The sequence below is a fragment of the Heptranchias perlo genome, chromosome 32, assembly GCF_035084215.1.
Source record: "Heptranchias perlo isolate sHepPer1 chromosome 32, sHepPer1.hap1, whole genome shotgun sequence".
Taxonomy (NCBI): Eukaryota; Metazoa; Chordata; class Chondrichthyes; order Hexanchiformes; family Hexanchidae; genus Heptranchias; species Heptranchias perlo.
The window spans coordinates 16,157,532-16,175,354 of NC_090356.1; the positions used below are offsets into that span (position 1 = coordinate 16,157,532).

At 40.8% G+C, this 17,823-nt stretch overlaps 1 protein-coding gene across 1 annotated transcript in view; it reads left to right on the forward strand.

Moving 5' to 3' along the window:
- Window positions 1–1,972: 1,972 nt before the first annotated feature.
- The window catches only part of ddx19a (DEAD-box helicase 19a), a 45,488-nt gene continuing 29,637 nt past the window's right edge, over window positions 1,973–17,823 (forward strand). Inside the window, exons 1-4 of the mRNA XM_067970473.1 lie at window positions 1,973–2,141; window positions 4,790–4,841; window positions 6,279–6,395; window positions 16,707–16,842. Of these exons, the coding sequence (XP_067826574.1) occupies window positions 2,085–2,141; window positions 4,790–4,841; window positions 6,279–6,395; window positions 16,707–16,842 (362 nt within the window). The 5' untranslated portion in view covers window positions 1,973–2,084. The remainder of the gene's footprint in view (window positions 2,142–4,789; window positions 4,842–6,278; window positions 6,396–16,706; window positions 16,843–17,823) is intronic.

Consider the following 17,823-nt stretch of genomic DNA (forward strand, 5'->3'; position numbering starts at 1 on the left):
TTCCTCTATGTTCTTCCATTTCACATTTTCCTTCTTTCTCCTTCAAAGTCCATTTTTGCATTGGCCCTATAAACAGTGAGCTTTAAATCACGTCTTGCGGGTGCACAGTACGTCCGGTCTGCAGCTTGGAGATGCAAAGCCCGGAAGTAAAATTAAGTGCATTCAGTTGAGTTGAGATCACACAATCCGACGCTCTCAAATTACTTCCGGGTTTCCCGCGCGATTATTTATCCACCTGTTGAATTTCCGCCTCCAGGCTAAAATCATTCCCAAAGGTCAATGACCTTTCATCAGAACTGGAACAAATTAGAGTGTTAAGAGTTTATAAGCAAGTTTAGAGCCAGGGAAAAGGGGGAGGGGGAAGAAAAGAACAAAAGAGAAAGTCCATGAAAGGGTGAAGGGCAGGAGTGATTAAATGACAAATGGGATTATGGTGCAGGGCAAAAGGGGATGGTAAATAAAAACAGAAAGTGCTGGAGAAGCTCAGCATGTCAGACAGCATCTGTGGAGAAAGAAACAGAGTTAACGTTTCAGGTCGAAGGCCTATCGTCAGAACCTGACAAATAATAATGGGACAATAAAGTAACAAAAGATGGGTCAAGAGGAAGTGTAAAGGGCAACAGCAGAACCATTACCAGCACCTACTGTCCAAGAAAATGGGAGCAGTGGTTATGATCTTAAGTTGCTGAACTCAATGTTGAAACCAGAAGGTTGTAAAGTCACTGGATACAGTAGTGTAGTGCTTATGGTATTAAACTAGCAATACGGAATTTGCGAGTTCAAATATCAGCATGGTAAATGATGAAACTGAGTTCAATAAATCGGGTAATTTATGGGCCCGAAACAGAGAAAATGACAATGGTAGCTGCTGTATTGTTTTAAAAAAACCCAACTGGTTCACTCTAGACCCATCTTTTGTTTCTATACTTGTCCCATTACCACCCACCTTGCCTTGTACCATCATTCCTTTTGTTATTTAATCACTCCTGCCCTCCACCCTATCAGAGACCTTCCTTTTGTTCTTTCCTCCCCTTTCCCAGGCTCTGTACTTGCTTAAAAACTGTAAACAATTTTACAACACCAAGTTATAGTCCAGCAATTTTATTTTAAATTCACAAGCTTTCGGAGACTTCCTCCTTCCTCAGGTAAATGTTTACACACTATACACAAACATTTACCTGAGGAAGGAGGAAGTCTCCGAAAGCTTGTGAATTTAAAATAAAATTGCTGGACTATAACTTGGTGTTGTAAAATTGTTTACAATTGTCAACCCCAGTCCATCACCGGCATCTCCACATCATGCTTAAAAACTGTTTAATCTTCAACTTCTTCCAGTTCTGACAAAGGATCATCGACCTGAAACCTTAACTCTGTTTCTTTCTCCAGAGATGCTGCTGACTTGCTGAGTATTTCCAGCATTTTCCGTTTTTATTTCAGATTTCCAGCATCCACAGTAGTTTGCTTTTGATCCAGCATTTTCTGTTTTTATTCCAACTAGTTCACTAATGTCCTTCAGGGAAGGAAACTGGCTACCTCTTGTCAGTCTGGCCTATATGTAACTCCAATCCCACACTATATAATCTCTGTATGTAACTCCAATCCCACACTATACGATCTCTGAGGTGGAATACTAAGCCACACAGCTATAAGGGCAATATATGTTGCCCATATCCTGAGAATAAAAACGTAATAACCCTTTGTATGAAAATAATTCTTCTAAATTCTCCCTTGGTTCTTCTTTTGGAGTGAGACGCATTCATTTTGATTTAAAAATGCAGCACATTTTAATTCATCTTAAAAAATAAAACGCAATTCATATGTTTAAATGGGATTGTGGTCTGTCACAATGTTTTTGATGATAAATCTCCTCACCAATATTCCCTAAAGGTGAAACTTTGGTTCCAGGTTGAGCAGCGATGAGAGTCGGAACTAAAATTCCGGGCCACGTCCGCAGCACAGCGCTGATGAAGGTAGGACTGCGGACGGCGCCTGCGCACTCTGCCTTGGTCCGCCGTTCTTTCGGTCCCTCAGTTTCTCCGCCGTGTTTTTTTTTTGTTGCGCCTTTTTTCACCTTCTCGGAAGTCATGGCGACGGACTCGTGGGCGCTGGCTGTCGACCTGCAGGAGTCTGCGGCCGAGTCGGTGAGTGTTTAACGGGAAGGCCCGGCCCGGCCCGGCCCGGGGGATGAGGTTGCAGATTTTATACCGGGACCGAGCCGTGGGTTGTGCGGCCGGGGTTAGCGGGCGGGCGGGGTTTCATGATCGGAGAGTCGGCTCGGGGCTTTGGGGCAGTGTGTGATGGAGGCCGAGTCCGGCTTCCCGCAGTGTTGGCGGCTGTGGCTCAGGCTCAGGCTCAGCGCCATGTGAAGGCCTGATATTAATTGCACCCAAGTGCAAGCGGATTTTTAGAGCAGCAGACTTTCCTTTTATATGAGGCGTGGCGAATACACGCGGTACAAATCACTGGCCTGGCAATTAGATAAATATTTGTAAACAAAAACTTATTTACCTACCCCTTTTCTGCCAAGTGCCATTTTTATATAAATGAAGGGACACAACCACCCACTGGACAAGGTGGCCCTTGTTTCCCATCTCACCTGACACTTTCTGACTCTGACCCATTTTTTGTTGCAGAACTGCTAGCAAATTCTGTACTTTGTGTTGGTTTCTGGTGCTCTGCATTAACTCCGTTCACACTCTGATGGATCTTTAAAAAATCGTTCTGGGGAGGTGGACAAGGTTGGCATTTAATGCCCATCCTCAGTTCCCCTGAGAAAGTGGTGGTAGGCCTCCTTGGACTGCCACTTCTGAGGGCAGTGCTGACCACGTTGGTGTGGGACTGGGATCACGTATAGACCAGATTGGGTAAGGACATTAGTGAACCAGTTGGGTTTTTATGACAATCCAGCAGCTTCAGGGTTACTTTTATTGATACCAGCTTTCCAAATTGCTTTTTTAAATCTGAATTCCATTTCTCAAACTGCCCTGATGAGGTTTGAACTTTTGATTAAAGTCGGTTTTTATGCATTTACACCAATAAATTCCCAGATTTTATTCATGGTGGTGTCAGTAAAATCGGATTCCCTCCTGATTTTCACTTCAAACTCTGAATGCTCCCAGGTCCTTGTAGGTCTTGATATCCTTGCATCGCTAGTTATATTCTCATGCATGTTTTGTGATATTTATGCATAACTTGCATGATGTGCAGCACACCATGCAGTGTGCACGATGATGTCACTAACCTAACGCACGCACATCCAGCGACTTAATTTTCAGCACCAGGGGCTTTTGTTTGATTCTCTATTCGATACAATACCTTACACCGCATAGAAAGAATGTTGAGGAAGAAATTCAGCTCACCGGCTACAAGGAGAGGTATACTGGAGGAGAGGAAATGAGTACGGTAGTCAAGTCCTGCCAGTTGCATACGGTAAAGTACTTACAATAAGCAGATACCACAGTCGCATACAGGCCCTTCCCATTCTGGTCACAACCTTTGCTGGCTGAGAGTGGAGGAGCCCACAGAGTGAACTGGTAGCTCCACAGCAAGTGGTGCTGACTGCAGCTGTTTATCTTTGCTGCTGCTGATCTAACACAAAGCAGCAAAACCACCTCCTGATGTGGTGTTCCTTAGTTCTTGGCACGGATGGCGTCTGCCTGGGCTTGGTGGTCGCACCCTCACTTCTGAGTCAGAAGGGTTCAAGCCCCACTCCAGAGTTTTGAGCTCATAATCTAGGCAGAGACTTCAGTGCAGTACTGAGCTGCACCGTCAGAGGTGTTGGCTTTAGGTTGAGATATTAACCCGAGGCCCTGTCTGCCCCCTCAGGCGTAAGTAAAAGATTCCATGGCACTATTCAAGAAGACCAAAGGGTTATCACGGTGTCCTGGCCAATATTTATTTCTCAAGTAACACCACTAAAGTGGATTGTCCAGTCATTTATCTCATTGCTGATTGCAGGGACCTTACTGTGCACATAATTGGCTGCCACATTTTCCTACATTACAACAGTGATTACACTTTAGAAGTGTTTAGTTGGCTGTGAAGTGATTTGGAATGTCTTGAGGTCATGAAAAGCTCTCTATAAATGCATTATTTCTATGTGTGCCATTTCACGTATATTATAAAATTGCGTCCAAAGGAAGGACATTTTAAAGAACAACATTTAGTGTTTATGGCTAGTCACGCTATGCTTGTGATTTTGTGCCTGCTTATCATGTAACATTTTAAAGATGGAGAAATGTATGCATTTATTTAGTGAATGAATACAAATTTAACAAGAAATCCTGCCCTATAACGATCTCTTCTTGCCTTCAGTTGTCTCTTCCTCAAAGGTTTTTTAAAAATCTGTTCCTTTTTCCTCCCTTCAATCTGTTGCATTACTTTGTCCTAATTCTGCCTCAAACATCCCAAGATGTTTCATAGAGATGTAATCAGAAAAAATATTGATGCTAAGCTAAAGGAGGAGTTATTGGGGGGGGCTAACCAAAAGCTTGATCAAAGAGGAGGGTCTTAAAGGAGGCGAGGGTGGAGGAGGGTTTGGCGATGAAATTCCAGTGCACGGGCCTATGTAGGTTGGAAACAACAGGGGTCCAAACACTGATTGTGGTACTCTACTTTTCTCCTCACTCCCTTCCCCTTACCCCCTCTATTGGCTGACATTCCATCTCTTGAGTACTCTCTCCTATTTTCTAACCAGTCCCATATACTAATCCAAATTCCTGTTGCTATTAGGAGGAAATTATTAAAATGCTTTTCAAAGAAAAGTGGCACCTGCTTTTTTTTGTTGCAGCTGGGCAACCTAAAACTGAAAGAAGATAATCCAAATGCTGAACCTAAAGAAGGTATGAGTTTTTATTAATACATTAAGGTGTTGTAAGCACACAAATGATCAATGAAATCTAGCAAGAGATTATTAATGTTTCATTAATGTAAGCTTGTTGAGCCATAGAAATTGTCAAATAGTATTAAATGAAGTCCGGTCATATTCTAAATCTTTTAAATCTGATTGCATCATTGCTTTGATTTTTTTTGTAAATTTTTTTGCATTTCAACTGTTCGAGAGTTGAAATAAAAAGATAGTAATTTCAGAGTGATGTACCTAGATGTTTTCCAATTAAAATAACTTCAAGAAAGATGGGTTGCAAATGGTTCCCGGCCCCCACTGTGCTGGATCATTAATTTAATACAAGAACAGCACTGTAAAAGTTGCCAATATTAAAACTAGCCTTTCATGTTTATACCAAACGCACAAGGACTTCAGCAAAAAGTCCAAATGCAGTAACTGCGGTGAAGATTATTGCACCCCATCTGTCTGTTGGAAGCTCTTCTGGAAGTTGACCTGTTGTAAGCAGAAGTCAGAAAGTAGTATACAGACTTAACAATCCTGTTCAGCAAGTGATAGTTAGAGGATGCAATAAGGAATGGGTGATCACTGACTTCTTTGAAAACGTCTCCCAGTCACTTTGTGCTTCTAGTAAACATTGGGATGAAAGGCTTTGTTTAAACAAACTTGCATTTATACAGAACCTCACATGTAGGAAATCATCTGAATACTTTATAAGGAGGAAGGGGATATAGAATTGAGAAGGGAATGGAGAGGTTAGGTTAGGGACCCAGAGGCACCATCCAAGAGGAGAGTTTTAAGGTTTTTGAAACCAGGGAAAGATGTGGAGGGAATTGGGCGGAGAATTCAGTGTTAAGAGGGGTAGAAATTGCATGCAGCAGTGTTAGACGGAAGGGACTACTGAGGGAGGGTGAGACAATGAGAGATTTGAAAACAAGGCTGAGAATTTTGAAATAGACCCGCATGGACATAGGGAGCCAGTGGAGCTTGGAGAGAACGGAGGATACAGAATGTGGAACTTGGTGCATCTGGGGATGTGGGCCGTGGATAAGTTGATGCTTGTGGAGGGCCCGATGTGGGGCGGCCAGCTAGAAGAGCATTGGACATAAAAAAAGGAAATTACTGGGCTGCTAATGAATTGTAACTTTCACTTCAAAAAAAATTCTCTCTCAACTAAATTTTAAACAAGGATAAGAAAATCAAATTTCCATGCAATAGTTTACCAGATTACAGCTGAAAGCTACACTAACAATATCTGTCAAATGTCATGCCTCTTGTTTACAATGGGTTAGATTGTTTATTTTTGAAGATTTAGACTTCTACTTCAAATTTAGTACAAAATTGTCTGAATCATCATGGAACAAAGCACATATATTAATTATTTTAGTTAGCTTGAAAGCTTTTGCCTTTATTTTACTGATTAATTCTATTTCAGCAACTGTAAAACAGGATCAAATGGACAAGCCAGATAAAACCGATAAACCCGATAAAACCGGTAAACCCGACAAAAGTGGTGATAATGCGGACAGCAAGCAAGACGATGATGATAAAGGTATACGTTAGCTTAAATTTTAAGGCAAAATCTTATGCAAAGGAGTTTTTTGTTGTAAACTTGGTGTTAGTTGAGCAATACTAACCTCTCCGCATGACCGTCGTACACTTTGAAACTCTTCAAGTGCTCATGGCAGGTTTTGTGTTACGACTAATAACTGTGCCACATACCATGCCTTTCTAACAGGACTCTGCTGGTTCCATTAAGTGATGTGCACCTGAAACAAATGGTGGCTTTTTTTTCTTCCAAGCTCTCCTTTTGTGGAGGAAATGGGGGTGAATTTACTTGCTGTTATTGGCATTAATATATTTATATGAAAAGAGGGAACTTTCATCTCTCTCATGGAGTTGCCCTCAGTAAGTCGCAGAATGCGCTGCCTGTCTTCCCTATCTTTGTCACCTTTGTGCTGCTGGTTCTCTCTGTCCGTGTGTGTGTGTGTGTGTGTGTGTGTGTTTTGGTCGCGCTGTCCCTCATCGATCAGGGGAGAAATTTGGCCAGGGTGGTGAGCTTAGTGCATTTTTTTGTAGACCATTGGTGGAGGGTGTGGGGAAATGGTATCAGGCCAGGCGGATGCCGGACTACCAACCTATTTATTGGAACGCTTCTTCTAAATTGAAATCAGGGATTGCCACATTGCATTGAAGTTTCCCCAAATTCCTGTCACATTTCCTTACTTAATTTGGCTTTTGCCTTCTGTACTCCCACTCTGGATGTACTGTTTGGCACAACTGAGTCGTCATTTGACCTATTTTGATTTCTTCATCTGATATTTTTCTTTTTTAAAAAGATTTTGTGCTGAATAGCAAGCCTGTTTCTATGGGCAAGTTTTTCTTTTGAATCAGACCACAACCATTTAGAGGCTTCACCTATTTAGCCTCGCCAATTGTTGCATTTTGGGGCTTTTGTTCTAGATATTTTTCTTGGTGCCAGTGTTTTGGACCGCACCCCAAAACAAGCCCTTGCTCCCCATCACCCAGCATGTGTCTTTACGAGTCCAATATCTAGTAAATTTGCATTAAGCCCAGGGATTGAGCAGATAACTGGCATTACTGTATTTCAACTACTGCTTATATCGTGTCCTCCTGTGGTCCTCCTCGATTTTGGACGGTGGTAAAATAAATATTGCACTAGACCATGGCTTAGGCTATAAGCTGCCAAACAGACTTTGCCTACAGGGAGTTACCTCAAGAATCAGGCAGCAAACAAGTATAGTAATATTTTATTCCAGCTCTTAGTTTTGCATGGCATATATGTGCAGCATGCAAGTTAGTTCCATTAAATGTCTCTGGATTGAAGTTGTTTTATTTGTCATTATTGCCAGTCAGTGACTAGCAAAGGCATAAGACTGGTCCCTAGTCAGACAAAATCTCTTTTTAAGCCCCCAACTCAAGTGGATGTTTCTAACAGTAGATCAGCTGTGACCCCTGCCTCTGTTTACACCAGAGTATCACATCCAGATACCAAGACACATAGTCTATCATGGTTAATATGTACTGTTTCCCCAATTGTTTCCTGATAGCTAGTGGGGCTATGATATTAATGCCCACCTTCTTTAAAGGTTCATTAATAATGGGTGGGTGTTGCAATTATGCTTTGTTGCAATCCCCCCACCCCCGGTTTACCCATGGTCACATCCAATAAGGTTAAACCATGTCTTTATAGATACTGGCCCAATGAAACTACTGCAACTATCTGTGTGGTTTACCTACAGATGCCCCACTTACCATTTTCTGTCGGAACATTTTTAGTTCCTGTTCCCGATCTGGTTTTGATTTGTAATGTGGGACTAAAAGTTCATCCTTGTAACTATGCCACCCTGCTGGTTCAGGCTGTGAATCCCTGGTGGCCTGAGCTTGTGTGCCTTCTAATTTAGAGTCCACCTGCTGAGCCTCTGCCAGCTTATAGTAAGCTAAACTACCCAGGTTCCTCGGTTGATTGCCTCTTTCTTGAGATTATGCAGGGAGACTTCAGCTCCTTCTCATGCATTTTATGTGACCTAGTGTCACTGCAGTAGCGGGTGTTTCCTCTCCACGGGACTTGGCCACTGCCTTTGCTGCCGTGTTGGTTGAATGTGCTACTGCGGCCAGTGCCACTGCTACTTCAGTCTGGCTCAGCTCCACAGCCTAACTGAGTAACCACCCAAACTTTCTTCTCCTTAACCATATTAGCCATATTATCCCAATCATTCAAATTGTTCCCCAGCAGAATCTAAACTGGTACAAGAGTAGACACCTCAACTTCTTTCACCTATGACCACAACCAGAGACAAGATTTCTGAATATAATCCTTTGGCGTTTCTTGCTAACTATCCAGAATCTCTCTAGTCTATCTCCCTCTATTTGATAGCTTCAGATGCACTACCCAATTTTAAAATGACTAGCTTTTCAGTACTTTTCAAAAGAAATTTGGCAAACAAAAATATCTCATTCAAAAAGAGCTACCAATTAAACATATATTCAAACAAACCTCATAAGAACCCATAAAATGCTTGTATTTGAATTGAATGGCTTGGTCCCTCCCTCAGGCACCTGACCAGATACTCTGGCTATATTCTGGGGCTATTGTATTCAACAAGCGGGGCCATTTTCTGTAAGTGTACCCTGGTTTTTAACCTCATATTTTGGCAAAGAAAAGAAAAACAATATTCTGACAGATTATAGACAAAAATGCTTCATTTTTATCAGAACATTTGGCTTTTTTTTTTGCATTGAACCTTTTTGATTGCTCCTGAGTGAGTTTTTAAATTCAAGGACTTTTCCTGCAGTCATTGATTTTTCTTTTGTTTTGATTGAGCCTTTTCCTGCCTTTTTATCTTTTTAAAGATGTTCTCTTCTGAGTGAGATTTTAACTCCAATTATAATGGCACTTTGTGCTCCAGACTGATTTTTTTTTTATATATGCAGCTTTTTTCATTTCTGGAACTATTTTAGAAGGTTCAGCTGTTTAACTCAAACTCATTTTTAGGTTTATGGTGTGTATACATTTTCAAGATCAAGATCGATTCGACCCATTCGATGTCTATTTAAAGGCATAAATTTATATTTAAATACCTTTTTGAAATTGAGCCATTTTTAAATATGAATTTAAGATTGCATATTTGTAGTGGGAGATCAGATCCCTCCATCAGCAAACTTAGGAGACTGAACCCATTTTTATTACTTTTGCTTTTCATTTATTTTTAAAATCAGAGCTGGTACATCACTTTTTAGAGTTCATCCATCATCCACAGTATTTCTGTAATTTTTGGGGGAATGCATTTGCCATCTGGACTGGATAAACTGTTTATATTTTATGTTTACGTCATGTGGACAAATTATTGCATCTCAGGAATCTTTGCAATTTTTAACGCATCTAGATTTAACTTTTTCACTGACATCTGCCCTGATTTTTGTGACATTTTAATAAGGGATTTATTGATTCAAATGTCTTGAGGGGCTTTGATCTGTAGATTTTTCAAAACACTTTTAAAAGATTTCCACCCTTCAAAGTATTTGTCTTTAGCTTATCCAACTGGCTGAGTTTTTTATTAATAGAGGAATTTTAAGTAAAGTATTATATTTAATGCATATTTTTTCTGGTTTTTGTTAATGGAGATTTATTGTTGCCTCCTGAGCAATTTTACACAAAGGTCTCTACCTTTTGCATGTCTTAAAACACAGATTTTAGAAAGATACCATTCTCCCAAGTATTTAAAAAGAGAAGTTGACAGATATCAAATACTTTTTAAAAAAATAATAACTTATTGTGAAGGATTTTATATAAATATTTTATCTTTATAAGTAAGCATTACAAATATTTATCCTCCAGATCCAGGGGCCAACTTTTCAGTTAACTGAAAATGTACAAAATCTACTATTATCAATTCTACATGCATTAGTCGATCTCCCATGGTGTTGCATACTGGGACTCAAAACTGATCAGTAAGGTGGCACAAGCAGACGTTCTCTCCAAATGCAATACTGTGACTGCAGTACAATTTATATATACCAGCTCCAGGAGCACCTACCAAACCTAAGTCTTTACTTGACAGGTCTCCTATTCTACTTATAAGTTATAGATGCATACACAAAAGTTGGGAATTCGTGCACTGAACTGGATCCAAAAAAGGTCTACAGGATTCTTTCATTGAGGATGACGCAAATGCACATTAACTTGTTCGTCAAATCCTCCAACCATTCTCTTTCTCTGTGGGTCTTGCATCAACTATATCATGATTCAGTGAGCATTATTTGAGTAATTTTAATCCCGGGTAGGAAGAAATCACTGCTGAATTATTACTTTGACATGAAAAATGCTGCACATTACCTGCATCAAAGAAATGTCACAGGCACAGTGATGAATTTCCACAACTTTATGATTTGTAAAAGAGTTCTAAGCAATGGATTCAGTGGCACAGAGGGCATGGCGATATAATTGGAGATTATATTGTATTCATCCATCAGAAAGTGTGTGGGACTGTATTAGAATATTATTGTATATCTTATGATGCTTTGGAGATCTCTTCATTGTCAGCTTGGTATTTACGTTGGAAGATGATGAGCAACGTATTTTCCTCTCTAAAGGAGCTGCAATTCATGCAGTGAAAGAATGACAGCTGTTTGCCACCATTTTCCTAAATCTTTTGCTATTTACCTTCTAAAACCTTAAAAAAAAATTTTGGAACATTTTGTTACATTCCCCATAACCTTCCCTGCTCTAGTGAATTTTTTCAAGTGTCTCACCCTAATTGTATCCTTTCATCCTTGCTACCATCTTAGTAGTGTTCCTAATATAAAATTAACATAGTGCAGATTTATATTTTAAAATTCCATTCTAATCTGATGAGATTTGCATTTCCAATCTCCCACAAGCCCCAGCCACAGCAAAATTGATGTCCCAAACAATAACTTTCTTGATTTGAAACACCAATAGCTCCCAGACTTGTCTTTGAAGATGTTCATTGATTCTTCCATGATCTGGTGTAAAGGAAACGTTGTCCAATCTTGAACGCATATAGTTTGGTAAGAAGATTGTTATCCATTAAAGCAAGATTCTACCTACAAAGGGATGCCTGTATTGACATTGCGTTACCCACTATAAAATAGGCATGCCTGTTGAAGCATGTTTGCTTCATGTATCTTAATAATGACATAGGTATAGCAGCTTTATGGGGCTAATGCAGTAGCCCTGTGTTAACATAGCTTCTCATGCGTGAGTGTTAGTGGAGGGAAAGAAGATGTTATTCCAGAACTTTGTAATGATGCTATTTACACTGTCAGTGATATGTGCAACACCATTAAAAACATTGAACTAATTGGATCCATTTACGGAAAACTAGCTGAGAAAACATGTTGGAAAGGGACTGCTAATTCCAAAGAATGATGAAGTTGACACAATTAACAAGATCATGCAGCAGTTTGATGGAGAAGCTCAGGTCTATCAAAGTGCTAACTCTGTTAATGATCAGACTCAATTGGCTCTGTACCCAGTGGATTTCCTAAACACATTGTTGCCTTCCAGGATACCACGCTACCCATGTTGTGTGTCCAACAGCCAAGTCCCTACTCATTTTTAATTTGCACAAGTCCAAGCTTCAAAACCACATCTACTTTAATGGTGCACAGAAATAACTTTTGTCACAGAAAAAACCTTCAAATTCATATCAACCCAATGTCATATCAAACAGAAAGGAATGGCTGGTGAGGTATCAGCATCTTGATGTTTCATGGGCAATACTATGGCATGAATGAGAGAGTCTAAACAAAAGATGTTGTCTGCAGTGATTTCTTTACTGTTTGCATCGCAGTCACTGACTCCTATGTCAAAGACACACTGAGCGCACAAAGAAATAACCCCATCCAAAGAATAAGATATAAGCACATTTCTACATGAGCACATAGCACTGGAAAAACAGATAACATGACACATCATACAAGAAATGGAAGAAAGAAGATCCCGCATTACCATCATTGTACCTGTAGTAAGTTCTTCCAGTACAAATTTATGATGGCAGAGGAGGCATTATTTTCAACATCAGTCATTGCGGTAAACCTATTGCCTACTTCTTCATCCACCTGCTTTCTCTGCCAATAAACAATTTAGTGTATTGGAAAATGCTCCATAATGGTATTTATGGTTTACCTTCTGTACACACTTTCCTCAACGGCACCATCAGCATATAACTTGCATTTTATTTCCCTCTTTGTTAAATGAAATTCATAGGAAAAGGAGTAGGCCATTCATCCCCTCACGCCTGTTCCACCATTCAGTTAGATCATGGCTGATCTGTACCTCAACTCCATTTACCCGCCTTTGATCCATATTGCTTGATATCCTTATCTAATAAAAATATCAGTTTCAGTCTTGAAAATTTCAATTGACCTGGCATCCGCAGCCTTTTGGGGGAGAGAATTCCACATTTCTTACCCTTTCTGAAAAAGTGCTTTCTGATTTCACTCCTAAATATTCTAGCTCTAATTTTAAGATTGTGCCCTGTTGTTCTGGATTTTCCCCACCAGTGGAGAGTTTCTCCGTATCTACTGTATTGAATCTTTTTATCATTTTAAACAGGGTTAATTTGATCAACTTTCAACCGTCTAAACTCCAGGGAATACAACCTAGGTTTATGCAATCTGTCCTCATAATTTAACCCTTTAAGCCCTGATGTCATTCTGGTGAGTCTGTGCTGTTCCCTCTCCAAGGCCAATATATGCTTTCTTTGGTGCGGTGCCCAGAACTAAATGCAGTACTCCAGATGGGGTTTGACCAAAGCTCTACAACTGAAGCATAACTTCCTCCCCTTTGTATTCCAACCGTAACATTTAAACTGACACAATTGAAAACAACCAAACGCACATCCCCTCCAAGATTATTCTCTTTAAACATCTTCTTCCGGTTCCGATTTCCAACACCCGCACGTTCCCCTCCACATCACGCACCATCCTGATTTGGAAATGTATCGCTGTTCCTTCATCGTCGCTGGATCAAAATCCTGGAACTCACTACCTAGCAGCACTGTGGGAGTATCTTCACCACACGGACTGCAGCGGTTCAAGGTGGCTCACTGCCACCTTGTCAAGGGCAATTAGGGATGGGCAATAAATGCTGGCCTTGCCAGCGATGCCCACATCCCCGAATGAATGAAAAAAAAGCAGCATAAGCTCACATCTCACCGATAAAGAAGCTCCTGCATGCTTTGACCAATATGTATGTGTTGGGTTGCATGATTTCACATTGCACATTGTTGACTACTAAAAGTGTGGCCCTTCTTCATGAATCCCATCATTTGTGTTAAATTCATCTTCACACAGGAACCACCTTCCAAGAATATTCTCATTGATAACTGTGGAGCGAGACATTTAGAAAACCACAGACAGAGACACGGATAGCTACATACACAGAGAAACCAAAAAATAGACCTATCCCTTTTACCATTGCCCTGAAAATAAGTGTAGTTAACATCAAAGTTGCTCAACTTGGCAGTCATTCGGTAGTTCCAATTCATTCATAAAAGTATGACTCATAGTATGAACAGCTACTTTTTTCACAACTTCATTAAAGCATACGTGACATTGTAAATGTTCTCAGCAGACCAACCTTTGTAAGGTTACATTTTCCACAGATGATAATGGTCCACGTAAACAACATTCTTCACTGCAGGCCAACATTCATAAGGCCAACTTTCTGAGACTGAAGAACACTTGCAGAAAGACATTGAGAGAGGCCTTTACAAAATGCAGACTTAGAGGGGGTGAAATTCAATTTTGGCGGGGGCGCAAAATGGTCAGTAGCGGATCGACTGTCCGTTATCTTCTTTTCCGTTGAAGTCAATGCAAAATCGAGGTTTTCTTTATTCGTTCTTGGGATGTGGGCGTCGCTGGCAAGGCCAGCATTTATTGCCCATCCCTTATTGCCCTTGAGAAGGTGGTGGTGAGCCGCCTTGTTGAACCGCTGCTGTCCGTGTGGTGAAGGTTCTCCCACAGTGCTGTTAGGTAGGGAGTTCCAGGATTTTGACCCAACGACGATGAAGGAACGGCGATATATTTCCAAGTCGGAATGGTGTGTGACTTGGAGGAAAAAGTGCAGTTGGTGTTGTTCCCATGCGCCTGCTACCCTTGTCCTTCTAGGTGGTAGAGGTAACAGGTTTAGGAGGGGCTGTTGAAGAAGCCTTGGCAAGTTGCTGCAGTGCATCTTGTAGATGGTACACACTGCAGCCACGGTGCGCCGGTGTTGGAGGGAGTGAATGTTTAAGGTGGTGGATGGGGTGCCAATCAAGCGGGCTGCTTTGTCCTGGATGGTGTCGAGCTTCTTGAGTGTTGTTGGAGCTGCACTCATCCAGGCAAGTGGGGAGCATTCCATCACACCTGATTTGTGCCTTGTAGATAGTGGAAAGCTGTGGGGAGTCAAGAGGTGAGTCACTTGCTGCAGAATACCCAGCTTCTGACCTGCTGTTGTAGGCACAGTATTTCTGTGGCTAGTTAAGTTTCTGGTCAATGGTGACCCCCAGGATGTTGGTGGTAGAGGATTCGGCGATGGTAATACCGTTGAATATCTAGGGGAGGTGGTTAGACTCTCTTGTTGGTGATGGTCATTGTTTGGCACTCTTCTGGCGCGAATGTAACTTGTCACTTATCAGCCCAAGCCTGGATATTGTCCAGGTCTTGCTGCATGCGGGCACGGACTGCTTCATTATCTGAGGGGTTGCGAGTGGAACTGAACACTGTGCAATCATCAGCGAACAGCCCCACTTCTGACCTTATGATGGAGGGAAGGTCATTGATGGAGCAGCTGAAGATGGTTGGGCCTAGGACACTGCCCTGAGGAACTCTGGCAGTGATGTCCTGGTGCTGAGATGATTGGCCTCCAACAACCACTACCATCTTACTTTGTGCTAGGTATGACTCCAGTCCCTGGGTGTTTTCCCTCTGATTCCCATTGACTTCGGTTTTACTAGGGCTCCTTGATGCCACACACAGTCAAATGCTGCCTTGATATCAAGGACAGTCATTCTCACCTCACCTCTGGAATTCAGCTCTTTTGTCCATGTTTGGACCAAGGCTGTAATGAGGTCTGGAGCTGAATGGGGTGTAAAACGGCAGTGAATCCGCTACTGCCTGTCTTGCGCCCCCAGCAAAGTTGAATTTCACCACCATACAGAATCAAAAAGTAGAGAGAGAAAGACTCACATTAAAAGATACAGACACAGTTTGGCACCATCCTGAAATGCATGCATTGTTAACGTCAAAGGCGTTAAACTGCATTATTGTTAAGTAGTTCTGTTTGCTCTGTACAAATCTGCCTTGTATCTGTATCCATCTGTATTAGTATAATTTAATATCTGCAATCTTTTCTGTGTAGCAGTCACACTCTTCACATCTTTATTAAAGGGAATTCACTTTCTCCTTCACAAGGCCACACTTTCAGAGAATATCCCTTCCTCGGCCTGCAGAAATGTACATTTTTCATCTTCCGTTGCACAAGTCTCATTTTGCGGAGCAGCAGAACATAAAAATATCTTACTTCACCTCATTTTGATACAATGCTATGCATGTTCTTTACCTTTGTACAAGACCAATACACACACAACCAACCAACATTTCTAAAGAAGCAGTAATCCAAATATGGAAGAGAACAAACGCTTACACAAAGGGGGACAGACACTGAGACAGTGTAATAGAAGAATAAAGATCCTATTGAGATGTATGTAATTGCCACATAGCCAAATTCATGCTATACATTACTGTCATTTTCTTCATATCTTCATTGCATGAAATTCTTATTAACCTTCACACCAGGCTGAGCTTTCTGAGCATATCCTCTTTAATGCCAGAAACTACTGGGACCTGGGTTCAAATCCATTCTAGACTAAAGGGATGAAGGTCTGCTCTATAATTGCCTGTAACTGTCCAGTGTGAAATAAGTTTGGACAGTCTCAACCGAATTTCTAGTAGTTATCCCTTTGTACAAAATAATTCCTATATGCTGTTTTAATGGTTGCTGAAGCTGCTGAAGCAAAGTGCTGTTACTTTTTCATCAATGCTGGTTTTATGTTTAATACAAATGTTATGATTGGTGGGAAAAAGAGTTGCTGCAGTTGATTTTAGTCTGCATTCAGCCCTTCACTGGGATAGACTGGTTTATGCCAGTGTTTTCCTATATTACCTATTACTTGAACTTTAGGCAAACTTACCGCATGCAGTTAGTATTGCCTGAATGTTTCGAAAATTGGGTTTAAACTTTGCATTTGTTTTTCTGTATGACACAGGATTAAATTTTGTGGTCATTGTAATCGGTGTTTGCTGTCTGGTGACTGGTGTGCTTTTCTTTCTGTAGAGGACAAGGCTGCCCAGTCCCTATTGAATAAGTTAATCCGCAGTAACCTGGTTCAATCTACGCATCAAGTTGAAGTGCTCCAGAGAGATCCAAATTCCCCTCTCTACTCTGTGAAGTCTTTTGAAGAGCTGCATTTGTAAGCTTTTTTTTCTCTGTGGTTTTATTGTTTAAGTTTCTACTCTATCAGTACAGTTAACTCTAGATAAAATATCTATTTGATCAAGCCTGTAACTCCAATGTACCAAAAACTCCCCATTCATTCTTCTTGTACAGATTTCCCGATTGAGGTACAACCCTTCAATGTCTAACTCTTATGGGAGTATAGAATGTTCCCGATTCATATTTCCAATGCTACCCCTGATAAACATTGTTGCTGAAATACTTCATTTGTCCACCACACACCTGGTGAATTTCTACTTTTCATATAATGATTTAAATTAGTTTCATTTGTGGCTGAGGAAATGGGTAGAAGTACAATTGTATATTTTTAAATCAGCAAGGTGCTATTCGGTACAGTACTACATGAGAGAAGCACTGCAGCACTGACCCATTAGGTGGGTAATATACACTATTTTCCAAAAATCTGTTTTTTGGCAAGCGATAGCACCATTGGATGAAAGGCAAGGTTTTTCTCCCTGGTCCTTCAGGATAAGATTACATACGGAAAACTTGAGTTGCAAAGAGCCACAGAGTTTGTTGCATTTACACTCAACTGAAGAATGCCCTCTTCTTACATAGTTCAATGCCATTGAAGACATTGTTGTCAGCCAGTCATAATGGAAGGCACAGTCTGTTTGGGCGACTATATTGAAACCCATTGAGCAGTTCAACACACATCTCTTGAGACCCAAATCAACTTGCTCCTCAAACAAAAAAAATCTTTATCTTAAACTAATTTGCAGATCAACATCTTTGCCTGGTTCCTGTGGATTGAACGGCTCTTATTTTCTTCCTTAAATCTTGGCTCAAGAGCCCTATCTATTTTTAAAGACATCAAAATCAAGACATAAATCACCTATTTTGTCAGAAAGTACTTCACAGTACATTCTCCTCTCTTCCTCCCTGAATATTGCTTCTTTTAAATTTAGTAACAGATATACAAAGTTGAGTGATGCTG